Source organism: Anolis sagrei, chromosome 6 (genome assembly GCF_037176765.1).
Source record: "Anolis sagrei isolate rAnoSag1 chromosome 6, rAnoSag1.mat, whole genome shotgun sequence".
In the NCBI taxonomy this organism is placed as follows: Eukaryota; Metazoa; Chordata; class Lepidosauria; order Squamata; family Dactyloidae; genus Anolis; species Anolis sagrei.
The window spans coordinates 58,668,147-58,687,659 of NC_090026.1; the positions used below are offsets into that span (position 1 = coordinate 58,668,147).

The 19,513-nt window shown below is 44.7% G+C and overlaps 1 protein-coding gene across 7 annotated transcripts in view; it reads right to left on the bottom strand.

The window, feature by feature from the left end:
- Window positions 1–19,513, bottom strand: part of TMEM245 (transmembrane protein 245) — a 144,020-nt gene that overhangs the window by 87,875 nt on the left and 36,632 nt on the right. For all 7 annotated transcript variants that reach the window (XR_009631749.2, XM_060781429.2, XM_060781428.2 and 4 more), the window contains exons 4-6: window positions 14,481–14,591; window positions 11,295–11,489; window positions 8,008–8,177 (exon numbers count right to left, since the gene is read on the bottom strand). Coding sequence is in view for 6 of the 7 variants with exons in the window: in XM_060781429.2 (XP_060637412.2) it covers window positions 8,008–8,177; window positions 11,295–11,489; window positions 14,481–14,591 (476 nt within the window). In the remaining variant the exon portion in view is untranslated. The remainder of the gene's footprint in view (window positions 1–8,007; window positions 8,178–11,294; window positions 11,490–14,480; window positions 14,592–19,513) is intronic.

Consider the following 19,513-nt stretch of genomic DNA (forward strand, 5'->3'; position numbering starts at 1 on the left):
AATGCAGCTGCAGTAAGATTGGTGTTATGTGGCATCTCATTGGAGTTCCCGCAAGAAGCCGAGCAGCTGCGTTTTGTACCAGCTTGAGCTTCCGGATCACCGACAGAGGAAGGCCAATGTAGAGGGCATTACAGTAGTCCAGTCTTGAGATGACCGTAGCCTGGATCACCATAGCTAGGTCATCCCTGGACAGGTAGGAGGCCAGCCGTCTAACCTGCCGCAGATGAAAAAAGGCAGTTCTGCTAGCGGCAGAAACCTGGGCCTCCATCGTCAGCAGAGGGTCCAAAAGGATTCCCAGACTCTTTATCAATGATGACGGGCGTAGCGCCTCGCCATCCAGGGTAGGCAGCTGGATATCCCCACTGCCTGGTTGACCCAGCCATAGGATCTCCGTCTTTGCTGGATTCACCCTCAACCTGCTGGCACGCAGCCATCCAGTAACGCCCTCGAGGCACTGATGGAAACAATCGGGTACAGAGTCTGCTCGGCCTTCCATCTTCAGCACAAGCTGAGTGTCATCAGCGTACTGGTAACACTCCAGCCCAAAACCTCGAACCAGCTGAGCATATATACACCATATAGATGTTAAACAACAGATAGGAGAGAATGGCCCCCTTAGGAAGCCCACAAGATAGAGGGGACCTCTCAGAGACCAGGCCTCCCCTCTCCACTCGCTGGCCACGGCGGTGAAGAAAGGAGGACAGCCAGTTTAAAGCTGTCCCCCTGACTCCAGCAACAGCAAGGCGGTGGGTCAAAAGATTGTGGTTGACTGTGTAAATTGCTGCTGTGAGATCCAATAACACAAGCAGCACTAACCCGCCCTGGTCAAGCTGGCATCGAAGTTGATCCGTGATGGAAACCAGCACAGTCTCTGTCCCATGCCCTGCACGGAAGCCGGTCTGGAAGGGATCTAGTCCGACTGTGTCATCTAGGAATTGCTGCAACTGCTCCGCTGCTGCTCTCTCATTCACCTTGCCCAGGAACAAGAGATTCGAAACTGGGCGGTAACTGGACGGAACCGAGGGATCTAAATCTGGTTTCTTCAGCAGGGGAGAGACCACCGCCTCTTTAAAACCCTCTGGAAAAACTCCTTGCTCAAGGGAGCTGTTTATGATCTTCAACAGAGGGTCACGTAATCCCTCCAAGCAGGATTTCACCAACCAAGAGGGACATGGATCGAGGGAGCAAGTGGTCAGTCTAGCTGCAGCTATGAGTCTATGGACATCCTCTGTGTCCAGCGGGATAAACCAGTCGAGGACGGGCCCAGCAAGTGTCCATGGAGTCTCAAGTTCTCTCACTGTATCAATTGTGGCGGGGAGGTCCTGGTGAAGTAGCGAGATCTTGTCTGAAAAATAGCTCTGAAAATCATTGGCTGAAGGGGCCTGATCACCACTTTTGGGGACAGTAGGAACCGTCGTTAGAGATCGAATTATTTTGAACAATTTTGCCGGGCGTGAGCTAGCAGACGCTATCAAAGAAGCATAATACACTCGCTTTGCCTCGGTGATAGCAAGCTCATAGGACTCCCTAAATGCCTCATAAGCTGATCTCGATGCTCTGTCACGGAGTTCTCGCCACACGCCCTCTAGCCGTCTTTCCCCCCGCTTCATCAGTCGAAGTTCCTAAGTAAACCAAGGAGACCGATTTTGGTGGGGTCGGAGAGGGCGTCTAAGGGCAATCTCATCGAGTGCATTGGATAGCCTGATGTTCCAGGCTCCAGATCCCTCAGAGTATTCTGGAATCTACTGGGTTCCATAAGTCTCCTAGGGCGAGCCCAAATTGGCTCAGCACCTTTGCTCCAACCAGACTCTCAGAGCACACTGAGCCGACTATGGAACCTCTAGAGGCTTGGGTCACTTGAATTCCTGCGCTGAAAATCAGATCTAGCGTGTGTGCCACCTGATGTGTGGGCCCAGTAACACAGAGCAAGAGTCCTAGTGTCTCCATGGTAGACACTAAGTCCATAGCTGCTGATGAACAAGAGTCGGCATCAGCGTGGACATTGAAATCACCCAAGACAATAAGTCTGGGGAATCTCAAGGACCATTCCGACACAGTCTCCAGCAGCAGGGATAGGCTGTCAGCTGGTGCGGTAGGCGCACGGTACACCAGCACAAAGGCCATATTCTCAGAGGAATCCCACACCAGGCCAACACTTTCAATGCCAGAAATGTTCAGCACAGGAACTGCCCTAAGAGAGAAGCTTTCTCAGGAGAGCATAGCCACCTCGCCCCCCCCCCCCCCCCGCCCCCAGTCCGCATCTGGTGAGTGATTACATAACCTGGAGATGTTATTTCCTGGAGTAGGATCTCATCCCCCTCTTGGATCCAAGTAATACACACTAGGTCAGCTCCCTGATCATTAAGAAAATCCCTGATAGTAGCAGTTTTGTTCCTTATGGACCTAGCATTCACCAACACCAGAGTAGGAGGGGAGGAAACTGGTCGCCTGTCACAGGTGTGCCTGGGGATGGGCCACAGGTCAGAGGGGGGCCGAGTCTCCCACCGACTCAACCTCCCTCTATTGTTTGGCCTGCGCCTACCCTCATACCTCCCCCTCCCAGAGATCATAGGAATCCCCATACACAGACCTACTTCTCTTGGGAGCTCTGCAGCACAAACTAAGTGCCCAGTGTTCGAATGGCCATCTGAAACAAAGATGGGACATGGCCAATTGACAAGTGGTCATAGATGGAGCCCTCAGCGTGGTGAGGAGCAGGTGCAAAGGCCAGAGCACCTGACCAGCATTCTGTGTGGGGGGATGAACTAGAGGACGCCAGGGCCAGACCCTCATGTGCAAGGCCTCCAAGCAGTCGCGGAGCAGGTGTAAATGTTGCTTCACCAAGGCGTCTCACTAGACGCTCCTCAGGAGAATGTGTCATGTCTTTAGTGAGAAATGTCTCAAGGCTCCTACCTTCCCTTGACTGGGGGGGGGGGGGGGGGAGCACTCTCCGACCTGTTCTCCAGAGATAGTCTCCTTTTGGCTTCAGGACTAAGCTTTTTCAGGAGTCTTGATGCCTCAGATTTTGACCGACAGCCAAAACCCACCCCCCAGAAGTTCTGGTCTTAAACCTTCTCCAGTTCCGTTTCTTCCAAAAACCCCCCCCCCCTTTTCCAGCCTTAGTCCTTCGCTCTGCAGCTGTCTCACTTTGCAGGGCCTTTCTGGGGATTCCTTCTCCTGGAGAGGCACTGTCGTCTTTTGGTCGTGTGACATCATCTAGGTCCTCCATGGGAGAGGAACTGACCGAACGCCGCTTCTGCCTCTTATTCCTGTGACAACGGCGCCCGCGCTTGCGTACTAGACCCTCCAAGCTTGGGGAAGACAAGGAAGGAGTTGGCTCCATGGCAGTGTCACCAAGGCCAGCCATGTGGCAGTTTCCTGATTGGCTGCCACGGTGGTACAATTTGTATGTGGCAGCTTCCTGATTGGCTGCCACGGTGGTACAATTTGCATATGGTCTGATTGGCCAGCCTCAACATTACAACATTCTGATTGGTTCCCACTGTGGTATAATTTACCATATGGTATAATTTACGCATATGGTTTCTGATAGGCTATCGTCAACATTCTAACGTTCTGAAGTGGCCGAGAGGGAAAAGGTAAGTGTCTGAGGCTTTCAGGAATGGTGCGTGTTGAAGACTAAAAATGGTAAGCCTCGGTTGGCAAGGCCTGACAAAAAAAGTAGGCCTCGGTTGGCAAGTCCTGACTACAAAAGGTAAGTCTCGGTCGGCATGTCCTGACTATAAAAGTTAGGCCTCGGTTGGCACTCTACATTGCAGACCAGGCCCAAACTTGGCACACAGAGTACTCGTGACCCACTCTACTTCCTGATGCAGTTCTAAGCGGATGGACCATGGATGATGGGATATGCAGTACCTTCACTCACTTACTGAAACCACTGCGACCATCATCCAATTACCAATCAAGACCAAACTTGGCACACATAACCCCCATGACCCCCTTTACATCCTGGTGAAGTTTGGTGGAGGACAGACAATGGATGATGGGATTTGTACTACTTTCAAACCCACTGGTTCCCACAGATCACTGTGGCCCCCAACAAAGACCGATAAAGACCAAATTTGGCACACAGAGTCCCAATGACCCATTCTACATCCTGGTGCAGTTTTGAGGGGGATGGGCCACAGATGATGGGACTTGCAGTACCTAAACACACTTGCTGAGACCACTGAAACCCTCCCCAATGACTGATCTAGACCAAACTTGGCACAGACAGCCACCATGATCCACTCTACATCCTGTTGTGGTTTGAAGGAGGATTCACCATGGATGATGGGACCTCCAGTACCTTCACACACTTCATGAAACCACTGTGACCCTCACCAATGACAGAGCAAGATCGAACTTGGCACACAGAGTCCCCATAACCCACTCTAAATGCTGGTGCAGTATGAAAGACTTTAGACCATGGATGATGGGAGTTACAGTATTGTAACTCATTTCTTCAGACCGTTCCGATCTACACCAGTGACTGAGCAAACTTGAACTTGGCATACAGAGATTCCATTACCCACTCTACATCCTGATGTGGTTTGTAGGACAATGCACCATGGATGATGGGATTTGCAGTACCTTCATTCACTTCCTGAGACCGCTGCGACCCACACCAATGACCAATCAAGAAGAAACTTGAAACATTGAAACACAAAGCCCCAATGACCCACCCACCATCCTGGTGCAGTGTGGAGGAGGATGCACCATGGACGATGGGACATGTATATGAGAGTTGTAGTTCACCTGCACCCACTGATCCACCAGACATTGGATCTAGACTAAAACTACAGAACAGACAAACAAAGCCTATCTCAAATAACCCGGGCAGCGCCGGGTCCCCAAGATAGTCTATATCTATATCTATATCTATATCTATATCTATACATATAATAAAAGTGAATGTATGTATGCGGAGGGCGGACGTAGAGAGGTGTATATGGCAGCTTTCTGATTGGCTGCCACTGTGGTACAATTTGCGTATGGTCTCTGATTGGCCAGCCTCAACATTCCAACATTCTCAAGTGTCTCAGAGGAGAAAGAAAATTTGCATATGGTTTCTGACTGGTCAGCCTTAACATTCTAACATTCCCAAGTGAATGAGGGGAAAGGATAGGCCCTGAGGGATTTGCAGTACCTTCACTCACATTCTGAGACCAGTGTGACACTCATCCAATGACTGATCAAGACCAAACTTGGCACACAGAGCCCCCATGAGCCACACTACATCCCGATGCTGTTTGGAGGACGATGGATGATGGGACTTTCAGTACCTTCACTAACTTCCTGAAACCACAGCAACACTCATCCAAATACCAATAAAGACCTAACGTGGCACAGAGAGCCCCCATGGTCAACATTCTGGTGAGGTTTGGGGGAGAACAGACTATGGATGGTGGGACTTGCAGTACCTTAACTCACTTTCTGAGACCACTGTGACCCTCATCCAATGACTGATCAAGACCAAACTTGGCACACAGAGCCCCCATGACCATCCTGGTGCAGTTTGGAGGAGGATGGACAACAGATTATGGGACTTGCACTACCTTTACTAACTTCCTGAGATCACCGTGAGCCACTGAAATAACTGATAAAGACCAACCTTGGTACACAATGCCTTTCTCAAATAACCCGGGCACCGCCAGTCCCCAAGCTAGCATATAATAAAAGTGAATATTTGTATGTATGTTTTTATGTGGAGGTGTATGTGGCAGCTTTCTGATTGGCTCCCAGTTCCACTGAGACCAACATGAGTGACGGGCTACGATCAAGACCAAACTTGGCACACATAACCCCCATGAACCCCTTTATATTCTGGTGCCGTTTGGGGAAAGACAGATGAAAGATTATGGGATTTGCAGTACTTTCAAACGCTTTGACTACCACAAACCACTGTGGCCCCCACCAATCACAGATCAGGACCAAACATGGTATACAAAGCCCCCATGACTCACTTTACATCCTTGTGCAGTTTTGGGGAGGACAGACCATGGATGATGCGAATTGCAGTACACTTCATTCAATTTTTGAGACCACTGGGACCAGCATGAATGACAGTACTGGACCAAACTTGGAACACAGAGCCCCCATGACACACTCTACATTCTGGTGCAGTTTGAAGGAGGACAAACCATGGATTATGGAACTTGCAGTACCTTCACTCACTTTCAGAGACTACTGCAACCCTCATCCAATGACAGATAAAGACCAAACTTGACACACAGAGCCCCCCATGACCCACTGTACATCCTGGTGCAGTTTGAAGGAGGACAGGCCATGGATGATGGGACTTGCAGTACCTTCACTCACATCCTGAGAGTGTTGTGACCCTCATCCAATGACTGATCAAGATCAAACTTGGCATGAAGAGGCCCCATGACCACTCTACATCCTGGTGCAGTTTGGAGGAGGACAGACCATGGATGATGGGACTTGAAGTACCTTCACTCACTTCCCAAGGCTGCTGCGAATCTCATCAATAACTGATCCAGACTAAACTTGGTACACAGAGCCCCCATGACCCACTCTACATCCTGATGCGGTTTGAAGAAGGATGGACCATGCATGATGGGACTTGCAGTACCTTCACTCACTTCCCAAGGCTGCTGCGACCCTCATCAATAACTGACCCAGACTAAACTTGGTACACATGACCCACTCTATATCCTGGTGCGGTTTGAAGAAGGATGGACCATGCATGATGGGACTTGCAGTATCTTCACTCATTTTTGAGAGCACTGCGAACATCATCCAATGACTCATAAACACCAAACATGACACACAGAGCCCCCATGACCACTCTACATCCTGGTGCAGTTTGAAGGAGGATGGACTATGGATCATGGGACCCACAGTACCTTCACTCACTTCCTGAGACCACTGTGACCCTCATCCAATGACCAATAAAGACCAAACTTGGCACACAGAGCCCCTATGACCCACTCTACATCCTGCTACAGTTTGGAGGGGCCATGAACCCATGGACTTGCAGTATTTTCACACACTTCCTGAGACTACTGCGACCCTAACTAATGACATTTCAAGATCGAACTTGGCACACACGGCCTCCATGATCTACTCTATATCCTGGCGGAATTGGAAGGTTTTCTTGAGACTACTGTGGCCCTCATCAATGACGGATCAAGATCAAACTTCGCACACAGAGCCCCCATTACCCACTCTACATCCTGGTGCAGTTAGGAAGACTTTGGACCATCGAAGATGGGAATTGCAGTATCTTCACTCACTTTTTAAGACCATTTCAACTCACACCAATGACTGATCAAGCTTGAACTTGGCATACAGAGCCCCCATGACCCACTCTACATTTTGGTGCAATTTGGAAGATGGGACGATGGGACTTGCATATGGGAGTTGTAATTCACCTGCACCCACTGAACCCAGCTGACACTGGATGTAGACTAAACGTGGAGCACAGACAAACAATCCCTTTCCCAAATAAACCAGGCATCGCCGGGTCCTCAAGCTAGATCTTAATATAACTGGCAGTTGTTTCATATTCTTCAAAAAGAGCAGAGGAAAGTCCACATGAAGGGAGCATCTGATGCACTAATAAAACTAAAAATAATCTAAACAGACACAGAATTGATCACTCATTTGAATGAGAAATCACTGAGGGAAAACAATAAATAGAATAAAATAACTTTATTGTCATTGCACATTGTACAATGAAATCAAATACCATCTCCAATCACATTAATATATATGTATATACACACACATATTTCTGAATGGCAGAAGAAATGTTAAATCTCATGAGTTCTACTCACACAAACTTAGGAGGAAAACTATAATGACTATATTGACTATCATGTCTCTAAAAATGCAAGAAGATAAACATTATTGTTTAGAACCTTGAAGGGACTCTTTCTATGCCATTATGGTCAGACATGTGAATGCAATAAATGAAATGAATAAACATCATTATAAAGAAAAACAGGTATTATTTTTGGAATTTAAAGTTCCTTTAAATACCTTACTGTCTAATTTTAGAATGACTCTTCCAAGCCCTGTGATAGGCCACGGTGCAAGAGCTTCCTGACGCTCTCTTACAAAGTCTTCCATGACATGCCACCAACTGCTGCAGTGGCTCACCAAGAACTGCACAACTCCAAAGTGAATCACGAGTTTTTTGATGATCCAAACTGCAATTAGAAAACACATAGAACTTTTTAAAAAAAGAATTCATGCAGCAACACTGCAGCCTACTAAATTTTCATTCTAGGCTGCACTCTAATAATAAGAAATAAAATCTTTGAATAATATCCCTGTCTTCATCACAATCACAATACTTTCGAGAGTAGTAACTTATACAGTAAGCACTGCACATCTGAGGAGATGGTTGGGCACAAGATCCATACAAAAGTGAAAAACATAACTAAAAATACTAAAACCTTAAATACTTAAAACCTGAGAGAACAGCTCTCCGAGAGTCTTTTAAGTATTCCAGCATGACTCTATGGTCAATTCCCAGGACACTGAAGGATCTTGGGATTCCTAAAGATAACATTTTAATTTTTCACCATAGACTATGCTGGCAAATTTTGATCATATCTGGGGGATTTACAAGTTCCCAGCTTCAAACCAGAGGTAGATATAGATAAACAGTCAATAAGCATTCTTCATTAAGAACTTTAAAGTTCCCTATCTATTTCCTAGCCCAGTTCAAAGTGCCGGTATCAACCTTTAAAGTTCTTCATGGGTCAGGATTACTGTAAACTGACACACATCCTTCTCCCTATATAGTTGTACTTGTACATCTAGAACACACAACTGAATGCTTCCATTTAATGGCAAGCAGCTAGCAGCCAGAGGAAGGGTCTTCTTGGGTGACTGAACCCTGCTCTTGAAACTCCTCCCCTAGGAGACCCACCTCACATCTATCAGATCATTCTTTCACACTAAAGGAAAACACTTTTCATTTTCCACAATTTTTAGACACAATTTCATGACATTTTTATGATTCTCTCTTAGCTTATTATGGTTTTTCAATTTGAATTTAAATAATTATTTTATTCTTTTTGTAACTCATCATGGGAATATGACTGCATAAGTTACTTATTACAAATCTTTAAATAACATACCATCATTTTAAAATGTCTAAGAACAAGGCATTCCATGGGGTTTGCACTTTGGAATTCCAACATCAGGTTTTGGGCAATCTTACAACTGATTATACTGCTGTGCATAAAATATAAACATATCTCTTTCTAGTAGTCTGAAATCCAACATGCTTTATACTAGCTCCCTCAAGTGGTAGTCTTATGTGTTGATGTAAAAAGAAACTAGAAAACTTAGTAACAGATTTCCATTAATAGAATGGCCAATTTAATGGCTTGTATACAGTATATCTGTCAACCTATACAAAGTGATAAGGCAGGATCCCCATGCCATTCCTCCCATCATTAGTAAAAAAAAATGGGAACCAGTGAAGTGCTTCCTATACTGGCCCTATGTAGTCTACAGGGTGCATTCCTGAAACTGTCTAACCATTATTTGTTGCACTAGTTGTAATTCCTAACAATTAAAAGCATCATGGGCAGCTAGCTGCATGCAGAATGCAGAACAGGCAGTCTCCAAGTTACAAACAAGATAGGTTCTGTAAGTTTGTTCTTAAGTTAAATTTATATGTAAGTTGGAACAGGCACATTTTAAAAGTATATCTCCAGCCATATGTATATGTATGGGTATGTGTGTGTATGTGGTTTGGATAGCATAGGGAAGGGCTAACATCCCCCTGTGGTGTTTCTTTTGCTCTCTATGCCAATGTTTAGAAGATTTCACCTTACTTTCTGTCCCTGAGATAATGGATTTTGAAAAAATTGGGTTGTTGAGGAAACAAGGATTTGTGAAAAGGCTTCAGTGGAGACACCTTTTCCCCAAGATAAATCTTTCAGGAGTGAATTTCCCTTCCTAGCAATATATTTCTCTCACTTCCTGTTGTCTCACTCCCATTCTTAACTATGAGTCATTTGTAAGTTTGATGCTTGTAACTCGGGGACTACTTGTAGCTGAAAATGAGCTACAAAGCAATACCATCCATGCAAAGTATTAAAGCAAGGAAGGGAGGGTGGTTGTTGGTTTTTTTTTTTTGTGAAGAAGTCCCGTTCTTAACTATGAGTTGTTTGTAAATCTGGTGTTTGTAACTTGGGGACTGCCTGTACAGTAAAAGGTTGATTACAGTTTTGTTTCTGGTGTTCTTCAACAGCTCTATGGCCTTCACCATAGTGGAGTTTGGAGTGTGACTGTTTTGAGGTAGTGGACAGGTGTCTTTTATACTAATAACAAGTTCAAATAGGTGCCATTACTACAGGTAATGAGTGAAGGACAGAGGAGCCTCTTAAAGAAGAAGTTACAGGTTTGTGAGACCCAGAAATCTTGCTTGTTTGTAGGTGACCAAATACTTATTTTCCACCATAATTTGCAAATAAATTCATTTAAAATCAGACAATGTGATTTTCTGGATGTGTTTTCTCATGTTGTCTCTCATAGTTGAGATCTACCTATGATGTCAATTACAGGCCTCTCTCATCTTTTAAAGTGGGAGAACTTGTACAATTGGTATCTGACTAAATACTCCCCCCCCCCCCCCACTGTACCTGTTAAGGATCCTGCATTGAACAAGGGATTGGACTTGATGGCCCATGAGGCCCCTTCCAGCTCTATGATTCTAGATTACCAAAGTCAGTTGACTAACCCATCCTGAAACTCATCCCCAACAGGTAGTATTTAGGTAACCAACTGACCAATGGTAATTGAGTCTGAGTTTAGTTAAACGCATTTAATCCTTTAAAGCAGTGGTTCTCAACCTGGGGTCCCCAGATGTTTTTCGCCTACAACTCCCAGAAATCCCAGCCAGTTTACCAGCTGTTAGGATTTCTGGGAGTTGAAGGCCAAAAACATCTGGGGACCCCAGATTGAGAACCACTGCTTTAAAGCATTCAGGAAACAATTTTGATATCAAAGATGTTTTCTTCTGTAGAGACAGATCTCTATGGTTATTCAACTAGGTAGAATCACCTGGGAAAGTCCCCTTATTATAATGGGAAAGTCCCCTTATTATACATCACAAACATATCTAACATAGCTTCTCTCTCATCTTTCCACACATGTTTTCAGTTTACTTATGCTAACTTCACATAAGAAATGGGGGGAGGGGGGTTGTTAGTTAACATGGTAGCTCAAATTCTTATATAAGCTATAATTGCCTTTTACTGAAATCATATTGTTGTACTTTACAATATCAGAAAGTATGGAATAACCTGCAAATGGTATTGGCAGCAACTGAATTATCCAAAGATTCAGCCAAAACTGCACTACTACAACAGCCCAGGTGAGCAGAATAAAGTAGATGTCACTGGTCTTCTTCTTTTTAAGAAGAGCTCCAAAGTCAGGTTTCTGTCTGCCACGCACAGTGGATGAAGAAGGTGAAGATGTATGATCACTTTCTGTAGATCCTGAAAGTGGGAAAACATGATCTCTCATATTTCTGTAACGCTAAAGTTTATCTTGTGGGAGAACTGGTCCAATGACAGGAGAAAAGGGGGAGCAAATAAAATAAAATAAAAGCATATCCAATCATAATAAGCATTTCTACTATTGCACTAAGTCTTAAAAGTTCAATTTGCCAGTATCATGTAAGACTCACTCAAATCAATACATTATTAATAACCCCGTGACGTGTATATTGGGTTTTAAGGTATCAAGAACAAAACCAGTTTAAATGCCTTTTTAAAATCATAAAGAAGCCACTCTTTAAAATTAGCATTATTTTCTACTGGATACAATTTCAAGGCTTAAGTATATAATCAACTCAAAATGAAGGTAATTCTGCTACTCAGTATTTTTATAACAGACAATGTACTCTGGCTTTTGAAATCCAAAACAATTTTTTTCATTGGTATTTATAATTAATTCAAAGGTTAAATCGGGGATTACTCAACCATGTTTAAAAACAAGAATTTTTAAAAGTAGTTTTAAATGGGTTTGTCAATCATGTCTGAATTTATACAATTTCACTACAAGTGCGACACTTTCTGAATATGCAAAAAATGAAAACAGGACAGCATTTCTAAATCAGGATATCAATACAAATGCCCCGCAAAAGATTCCAAACATAGGCAAAGAGTGGACAGGTTGCTTACAATTTTCAAAAATCCTTCCAAGAAAACTATCTCTATTCAAAAGGACACCCTGGAATGCCAACTTTCCAGATAAGACACTTTCACCTAATTCATCATTTGGAAAAACCTCACTGTGACTTTTCTAGACGGCTCCCTGGAAAGCTTAAATTCTTGATAATTTCCCATAATGTGGATGCATTGTCCCAAATTAAGTATTTATTTCTGTGAAATCCCTGTTTCTTACATCACTCTGATCTAATCTGCATCTGGTAAATTTCATGGGCATGTTCACTTTAAAATTTTCCCTAAATGCAGACATTTCATAGAATCATAGAATCATAGAATCAAAGAGTTGGAAGAGACCTCATGGGCCATCCAGTCCAACCCCCTGCCAAGAAGCAGGAATATTGCATTCAAATCACCCCTGACAAATGGCCATCCAACCTCTGCTTAAAAGCTTCCAAAGAAGGAGCCTCCACCACACTTCGGGGCAGAGAGTTCCACTGCTGAACGGCTCTCACAGTCAGGAAGTTCTTCCTAATGTTCAGATGGAATCTCCTCTCTTGTAGTTTGAAGCCATTGTTCCGCGTCCTAGTCTCCAAGGAAGCAGAAAACAAGCTTGCTCCCTCCTCCCTGTGGCTTCCTCTCACATATTTATACATGGCTATCATATCTCCTCTCAGCCTTCTCTTCTTCAGGCTAAACATGCCCAGCTCCCCAAGCCGCTCCTCATAGGGCTTGTTCTCCAGACCCTTGATCATTTTAGTCGCCCTCCTCTGGACACATTCCAGTTTGTCAATATCTCTCTTGAATTGTGGTGCCCAGAATTGGACACAATATTCCAGATGTGGTCTAACCAAAGCAGAATAGAGGGGTAGCATTACTTCCTTAGATGCTCCTATTGATGCAGGCCAAAATCCCATTGGCTTTTTTTGCCGCCACATCACATTGTTGGCTCATGTTTAACTTGTTGTCCACGAGGACTCCAAGATCTTTTTCACACGTACTGCTCTCGAGCCAGGCGTCACCCATTCTGTATCTTTGCATTTCATTTTTTCTGCCAAAGTGGAGTATCTTGCATTTGTCACTGTTGAACTTCATTTTGTTAGTTTTGGCCCATCTCTCTAATCTGTCAAGATCGTTTTGAATCCTGCTCCTGTCCTCTGGACTATTGGCTATCCCTCCCAATTTGGTGTCGTCTGCAAACTTGATGATCATGCCTTCTAGCCCTTCATCTAAGTCATTAATAAAGATGTTGAACAGGACCGGGCCCAGGACGGAACCCTGCGGCACTCCACTTGTCACTTCTTTCCAAGATGAAGAGGAAGCATTAGTGAGCACTCTCTGTGTTCGTCCACTTAACCAATTACAGATCCACCTCACCGTAGTTTTGCCTAGCCCACATTGGACTAGTTTCCTTGCCAGAAGGTCATGGGGGACCTTGTCGAAGGCCTTACTGAAATCCAGGTACGCTACATCCACGGCATTCCCCGCATCTACCCAGCTTGTAGCTCTATCGAAGAAAGAGATCAGATTAGTCTGGCATGACTTGTTTTTGATAAATCCATGTTGACTATTAGCGATGACTGCATTTGTTTTATAGAGAATGGTTATGAAAAAGTGGTTGTTATGGAAATTTTGTGACTTCTCACATCATTCTCATCCAGTTTTCTGCAAACAATGAATTTGGTAGAACCTGGCATGAATATTTTTCTCAAAACACATCCCAATTGTTTTGTCAACAATTTATCTCAAAGTAGACCACATGCCTTTTATCCTTTTCCCACAATCTGAGAGCCTTAACTAGCTTGAAAATCTGATTTTTTTTTTCTGGACATCCAATAAAAATGCATATTATGAAGCCACAAGAAACAGGAGATTCCATGGAACCTTAAATATTAATCTTTTAGTAGCCTTTACTCCTCCTTCACTGCAACAATCCCTTAGATTTCTTTGCTGTTTTTGCAAAGAGCTTTGCAAAACAGACTTTCACAAAGCCTTCCTTGAAAAACTAGACTTTTATATACAGTTCTAACACTGACACAGGGAACTGGAAATTGATACAAGAGACAATGACATCTGACTCTGCTACACTAAAACTCTATTCTTACAAATGTTATATATTTGCTTTCTTGTCAAGAAACAAAAGTGTGAAACCTGCATCAGATTAATGGTCCAATCAGGCACTGAGTGATATGCCACAAGACCTGGCCAACCAGGATGCATAACGTCAGCGCAATCACACAAAGATAATTCCAAAGATCAAGCCAAAAAATTAAAATTTTATCAAAATATTTTGAACATTCTTACAATGCATTCAGTCACCTGAGGGTTTTGCTGGACGTTCTTCTTTAGATGATTCATCCCCTGTAAATGATATCGCCATGGCAATTGTGGATGCAGCAATTGAAATCATCTGACAAGGAAGATCTGACCCTTAAAAGACACAAAGGTTTTTTTAAAGTCATGACAGCCTACCAAATTATAAGTACTGATTTTTGCTGCCCATTTTCCTGCTGAAACTGCATTTTATTTCAGCTGGTGGTATTATTATTATTATTATTATTATTATTATATCAGTATAAGCATCCCAATTTCTCCTCAGGATTGAGACCCATAGCGGCTTACACCATAAAAAGCTATACAATTACATAGAATTAAAATAGAATTAAACCTGCAACTATTATTAAAACAATTACATTAGAATACAGTGTTCCCTCACTAATTGCAGGTGTTCCATTCCAGGAACACCTGTGATAAGTGAAAATCCCCAATGTAGGGATGCCTGGCTCCCCCTCCACTCCTTCTCCTCCTCTTCCTAAATCTTCATCAACGTTTTACGGGCTTTGAGGTGAGGACGCTGAGGAAAGGCCCGGCCTTCAGGAAGGGAAAGAGTGCGCTTGCAATAGTGCCGCTGACAATAACTCCCGTGAGCTCTCCCTCCCTCTGCGTCCACCTCCCGGCCTGGCTGCCTGTCATGTTGCCCAGCAAGAAGAACCAGCTCGTCCCTAAAGAGGTGAGCAGGCCCTCGCCCTCCTGACCCTTTTGCCTCCACCTCCAGTGGCTTTGGGCCTCTGGCCTCTTTGGGGACCAGCTGATTCTCCTCTCTGGGCACCATGGCAGGCAGGCAGGCTTAGAGGTGGAGGCAGAAGGAGGGAGAGCTTGCGGGAGTTGTCGACAGCAGCACTATTTCAGGTGTGCTCTTTCCCTTCCTGAGGGCCGGGCCTGGCCTTTCCTGACGACGACAGGCCTCAGCTGGGCAGGCACACTCTTTCCCTTCCTCCCCGCGTGTCCAAGGAGCCGCCGGAGCAGGAAAGAGGCGGCGGTATGCTTCCCTTGTTCTCGGTGGTAGCCTCCTCTCCTCTTTCTCTTTCCCAGACTAAGCCCCCAATAAATTCATTAAAAAAAAAAACACGAAACAGTGAGTCCACGTAAAGTGAACTGTGGAATAGTGATGGAACACTGTACTGTCAAAATAAATAAATAAAAGCTGTTAAAAACAATAAACTAAACCACGTGGCACCTCTTTTTCCATTATTTAAAAGGCCTGCCTGAATAAAATGTTTTTAGCCTGCTGAGGAGGGACGATGGGAAAGAGGCCATTCTAGTATCTCTGGAGAGAGAACTGAATGAATAAATGAATTTTATTACAGTCATAGACCAGGAGTTTAAAACATTAAAACAGAAGTTTTTTTTAAAAAAACAATAAAAGCTGAAGTTGAAAACATTAAAAACAGAAAGTCCAGGATATGTAACCATCAGCTTCATACATGACACCTAATTAAATATGTGGTTATAGATATTAACTGAGTAGGTCAAAAATTAAACAACAAAAATTATCTGCAATCTGCTTCTTTAATTTGATAGCCGCAGCACAAAACTTAGCCACTCTAAAAGTGATCCATGGTTCCCTATCCACTATTATATATTTAAAGTAATATTCATCATTTCTGCCAGGGATCATCTGTACAATAGGAGTAAAAGCAGATGGAATGCGCTTATAGAAGTGACAGTGTAATAGGTTACTTTACTTACTTAGACAATCTCTCGTAGTCCGAGGATAATTGTCCTCCAAGTGATGTGTCTTGGAGGTAGGTACGTAGGTGGCTGTGGAGCCCTATTCTTGACCTGCATGTTCTCCTGCAGCGAGAGCATCGGTTTCCAGGTGGAAGGCAGTTGTGGTCGGGCTTAGCTTGATGCGCCTTACTCTTGGCACGTTTCTCTCTTTCGCCCTCCATTTGTGCCTCTTCAAATTCTACAGCATTGCTGGTCACAGCTGACATCCAGCTAGAGTGCTCAAGGACCAGGGCTTCCCAGTCCTCAGTGTCTATGTCAGAGTTATTAAGGTTGGCTTTGAGCCCATCCTTTAATGTCTTTTCCTGTCCGCCAACATTTCATTTTCCGTTCTTGAGTCTGGAGTAGTGTAGCTTTGGGAGACGGTGATTGGGAATTTGGATAATGTGGCCAGTCCAGCGAAGTTGATGGCGGAGGACATTACTTCAATGCTGGTGGTCTTTGCTTCTTCCAGCACGCTGACGTTTGTCTGCCTGTCCTCCCAAAAGATTTGCAGGATCTTTCAGAGGCAACACTGATAGAATTGTTACAGGACTTGCATGTAATGTCTGTAGATCATGTTTCGCAGGCATATAGCAGGGTTGAGAGGACAATCTATATACCGTATTTTCCAGCGTATAAGATGACTTGGGGTATAAGACAACCCCCAACTTTTCCAGTTAAAATAGAGAGTTTGGGATATACTCACGTATAAGACCACCCCTCTTCCAATGTACACTAGATAAAAAAAATTTTAAATCATATTTGAATTCAATATGGTAATTTTTATTCAAATGCTTATGACATGCAGGTTCCTATGAGAGGAACATTGTACCTTACATTACAGTTGCTATTCCTCCCTTGAATTTCATTTACACTCTGGGTCCTTTACATCATGCTGGTAATAAGTTAAAATAAACAGTTGCATTAAACAATTCTCATTTAAAGTAATTAAAAAACCAGTCAAGGTAAAGTGTCATATCAGTTCCCTTTTGCTTTCTCTCAGGCTCCTCCTATTGATGCAGCCTAAAACAGCATTGGCCTTTTCAGCTGCAGCATCACACTGTTGGTTTGTGGTCAACGAAGATTCCTTTCATAGAATCCTAAAGTTGGGAGGGACCTCTAAAGGCCATTTAGTCCAACCCCCTTCATTCCGTCTTCTTGCAGGGAAAGCACAATCAAAGCACTCTCAACAAATGGCTATCTAGCCTTAATATTAATAAGAGAGTTGGAAGAGAGCTCTAAAGGCCATCTAATCCAACCTCCTTTGATTGTGCAGGGAAAGCACAATCAAATCACTTCTGACAGATGGCGATCCAGCCTGAATAATAATAATAATAATAATAATAATAATAATAATAATAGAGTTGGAAGGGAGCTCTAAAGGCCATCTAGTTAAACCCCCTTCATTCTGCCTTCCTCTAGGGAAAGCACAACCAAAGCACCCCTGACAGATGGCCATCCAGACTTAATACTACTACTACTACTACTACTACTAATAATAATAATAGACTCAGGACCTCTAAAGACCATCTAGTCCAAGGACCTTCTGCCTTCATGCATGTAAAGCACAATCAAAGCACCCCTGACAGATGGCCACCCAGCCTCAATAATAACAATAACAACATCAACAATAATAACATTAATACTAATAAATAGTTGGAAGATATCCCTTAGGCCATTTAGTCCAACCCCCTTCTGCCTTCATGCAGCAAATGCACAATCAAAGCACCCCTGACAGATGGCCACCCAGCCTCAATAATAACAACAACAATAACAACAACATTAATAGTAATAAAGAGTTGGAAGATATCGCTTGGGCCATCTAGTCCAATCCCCTGCTGTCTTCATGCAGCAGGAGCACAATCAAAGTTTCCCTGACATACAGCCACCCATTCTCAATAATAATAAAAACAAGATTCATACTAATAAAGAGATGGAAGAGACCTCAAGGGCCATCTAGTTCAACCTTCTTCTGCCTTTATGTAAAAAATCCACAATCAAAGCACCCCTGATAGACGACCACCCAGCCTCAATAATAATAATAATAATAATAATAATAATACTAATAAAGAGTTGGACGAGACCCCAAGGGCCATCTAGTCCAACCCCCTTCTGTCTTCATGCAGCAGAAGCACAATCAAAGCACCCCTGATAGACGGTCACCCATTCTCAATAATAATAAAAACAATAATAAGATTAATACTATTAAAAAGTTGGAAAAGACCTGAAGAGCCAGGTAGTACAACCCCCTTCTGCCTTTATGTAGAAAATACACAATCAAAGCACCCCTGACAGATGCCCACCCAGGCTCAATAACAACAACAACAATAAAGAGGTTTGAAAGAGACCCCAAGGGCCATCTTTTCCAACTTCCTTCTGTCTTTCCCTGCTCCCCCGTTGTCTTCCTCGGCAGTGGCAGCGATGGCAAAGGAGGAGGGAGCCCCGGCGGCAGGGATTTCCATGGCCTTGCTGTCCTCCTCACTTGGCCCACACATGGGGGCAGTGGTGCGAGGAGGCAGAAAAGCCGCACATGGAGTGAGAGAGGGAAAGGCACGCACCTCTCCCCCTTCTCTCTTGCCCCACACACGCCTTCCTTGGCGGTGGTGGTAGAGGCGCGAACGGGGTAAGAGAGGAGGGAAAGGTGCGCACCTTTCCCTTCTCCCTCACGTACCTTTCCTGCCTCCACCACCGAGGAAGGCATTGGCGAGGGAGGAGGAGGGAAAGGTGCACACCTGCGGAGGCCTGCACTGGCGTAAGCAGTGAGCGGACGACACAGCCGAGGCAGTGGAGGAGAACCTCTGCTCGCAGTGGCCTACCTGCCTGACTTCCAGGGCTGCACAGGCCAGCGCTGGCTGCAGAAGCCTGCACTGACCTCTGCAGCTGGTGAGCGCGCCCACTCCTGCTACTTCCTGCAAGGCTTCCAGCCTCTATCTACATTCTCCAGGAGCAGCATGGTGCGGGCCAGACGCTCCATTGGGCCCCAGCTGGGCCCAGTGAGGAAAGAAGCAGCGTAAGGAAGGAGGCCCGAGGGCAGCCTTCCTCATGCTGCATCCCTCCTTCCTGGGCCCAATTGGGGCCAATGAAGCATCTGGCCCGCGCCGTGCTGCTCCTGAACGCTGTTGGCAGAGGCTGGAAACCTCGCCGGAAGCAGCAGGGGCGGGTGCGCTCACCAGCTGCGAAGGTCAGCGCAGGCCTATGCAGCCAGCACTGGCCTGCACTGCTCTGGAAGTCAGGCAGACAGGCCGCTGCAAGCGGAGGTTCTCCTCCACTGCCTCAGCTGCGTTGGCTCCGCTGCCATTCGT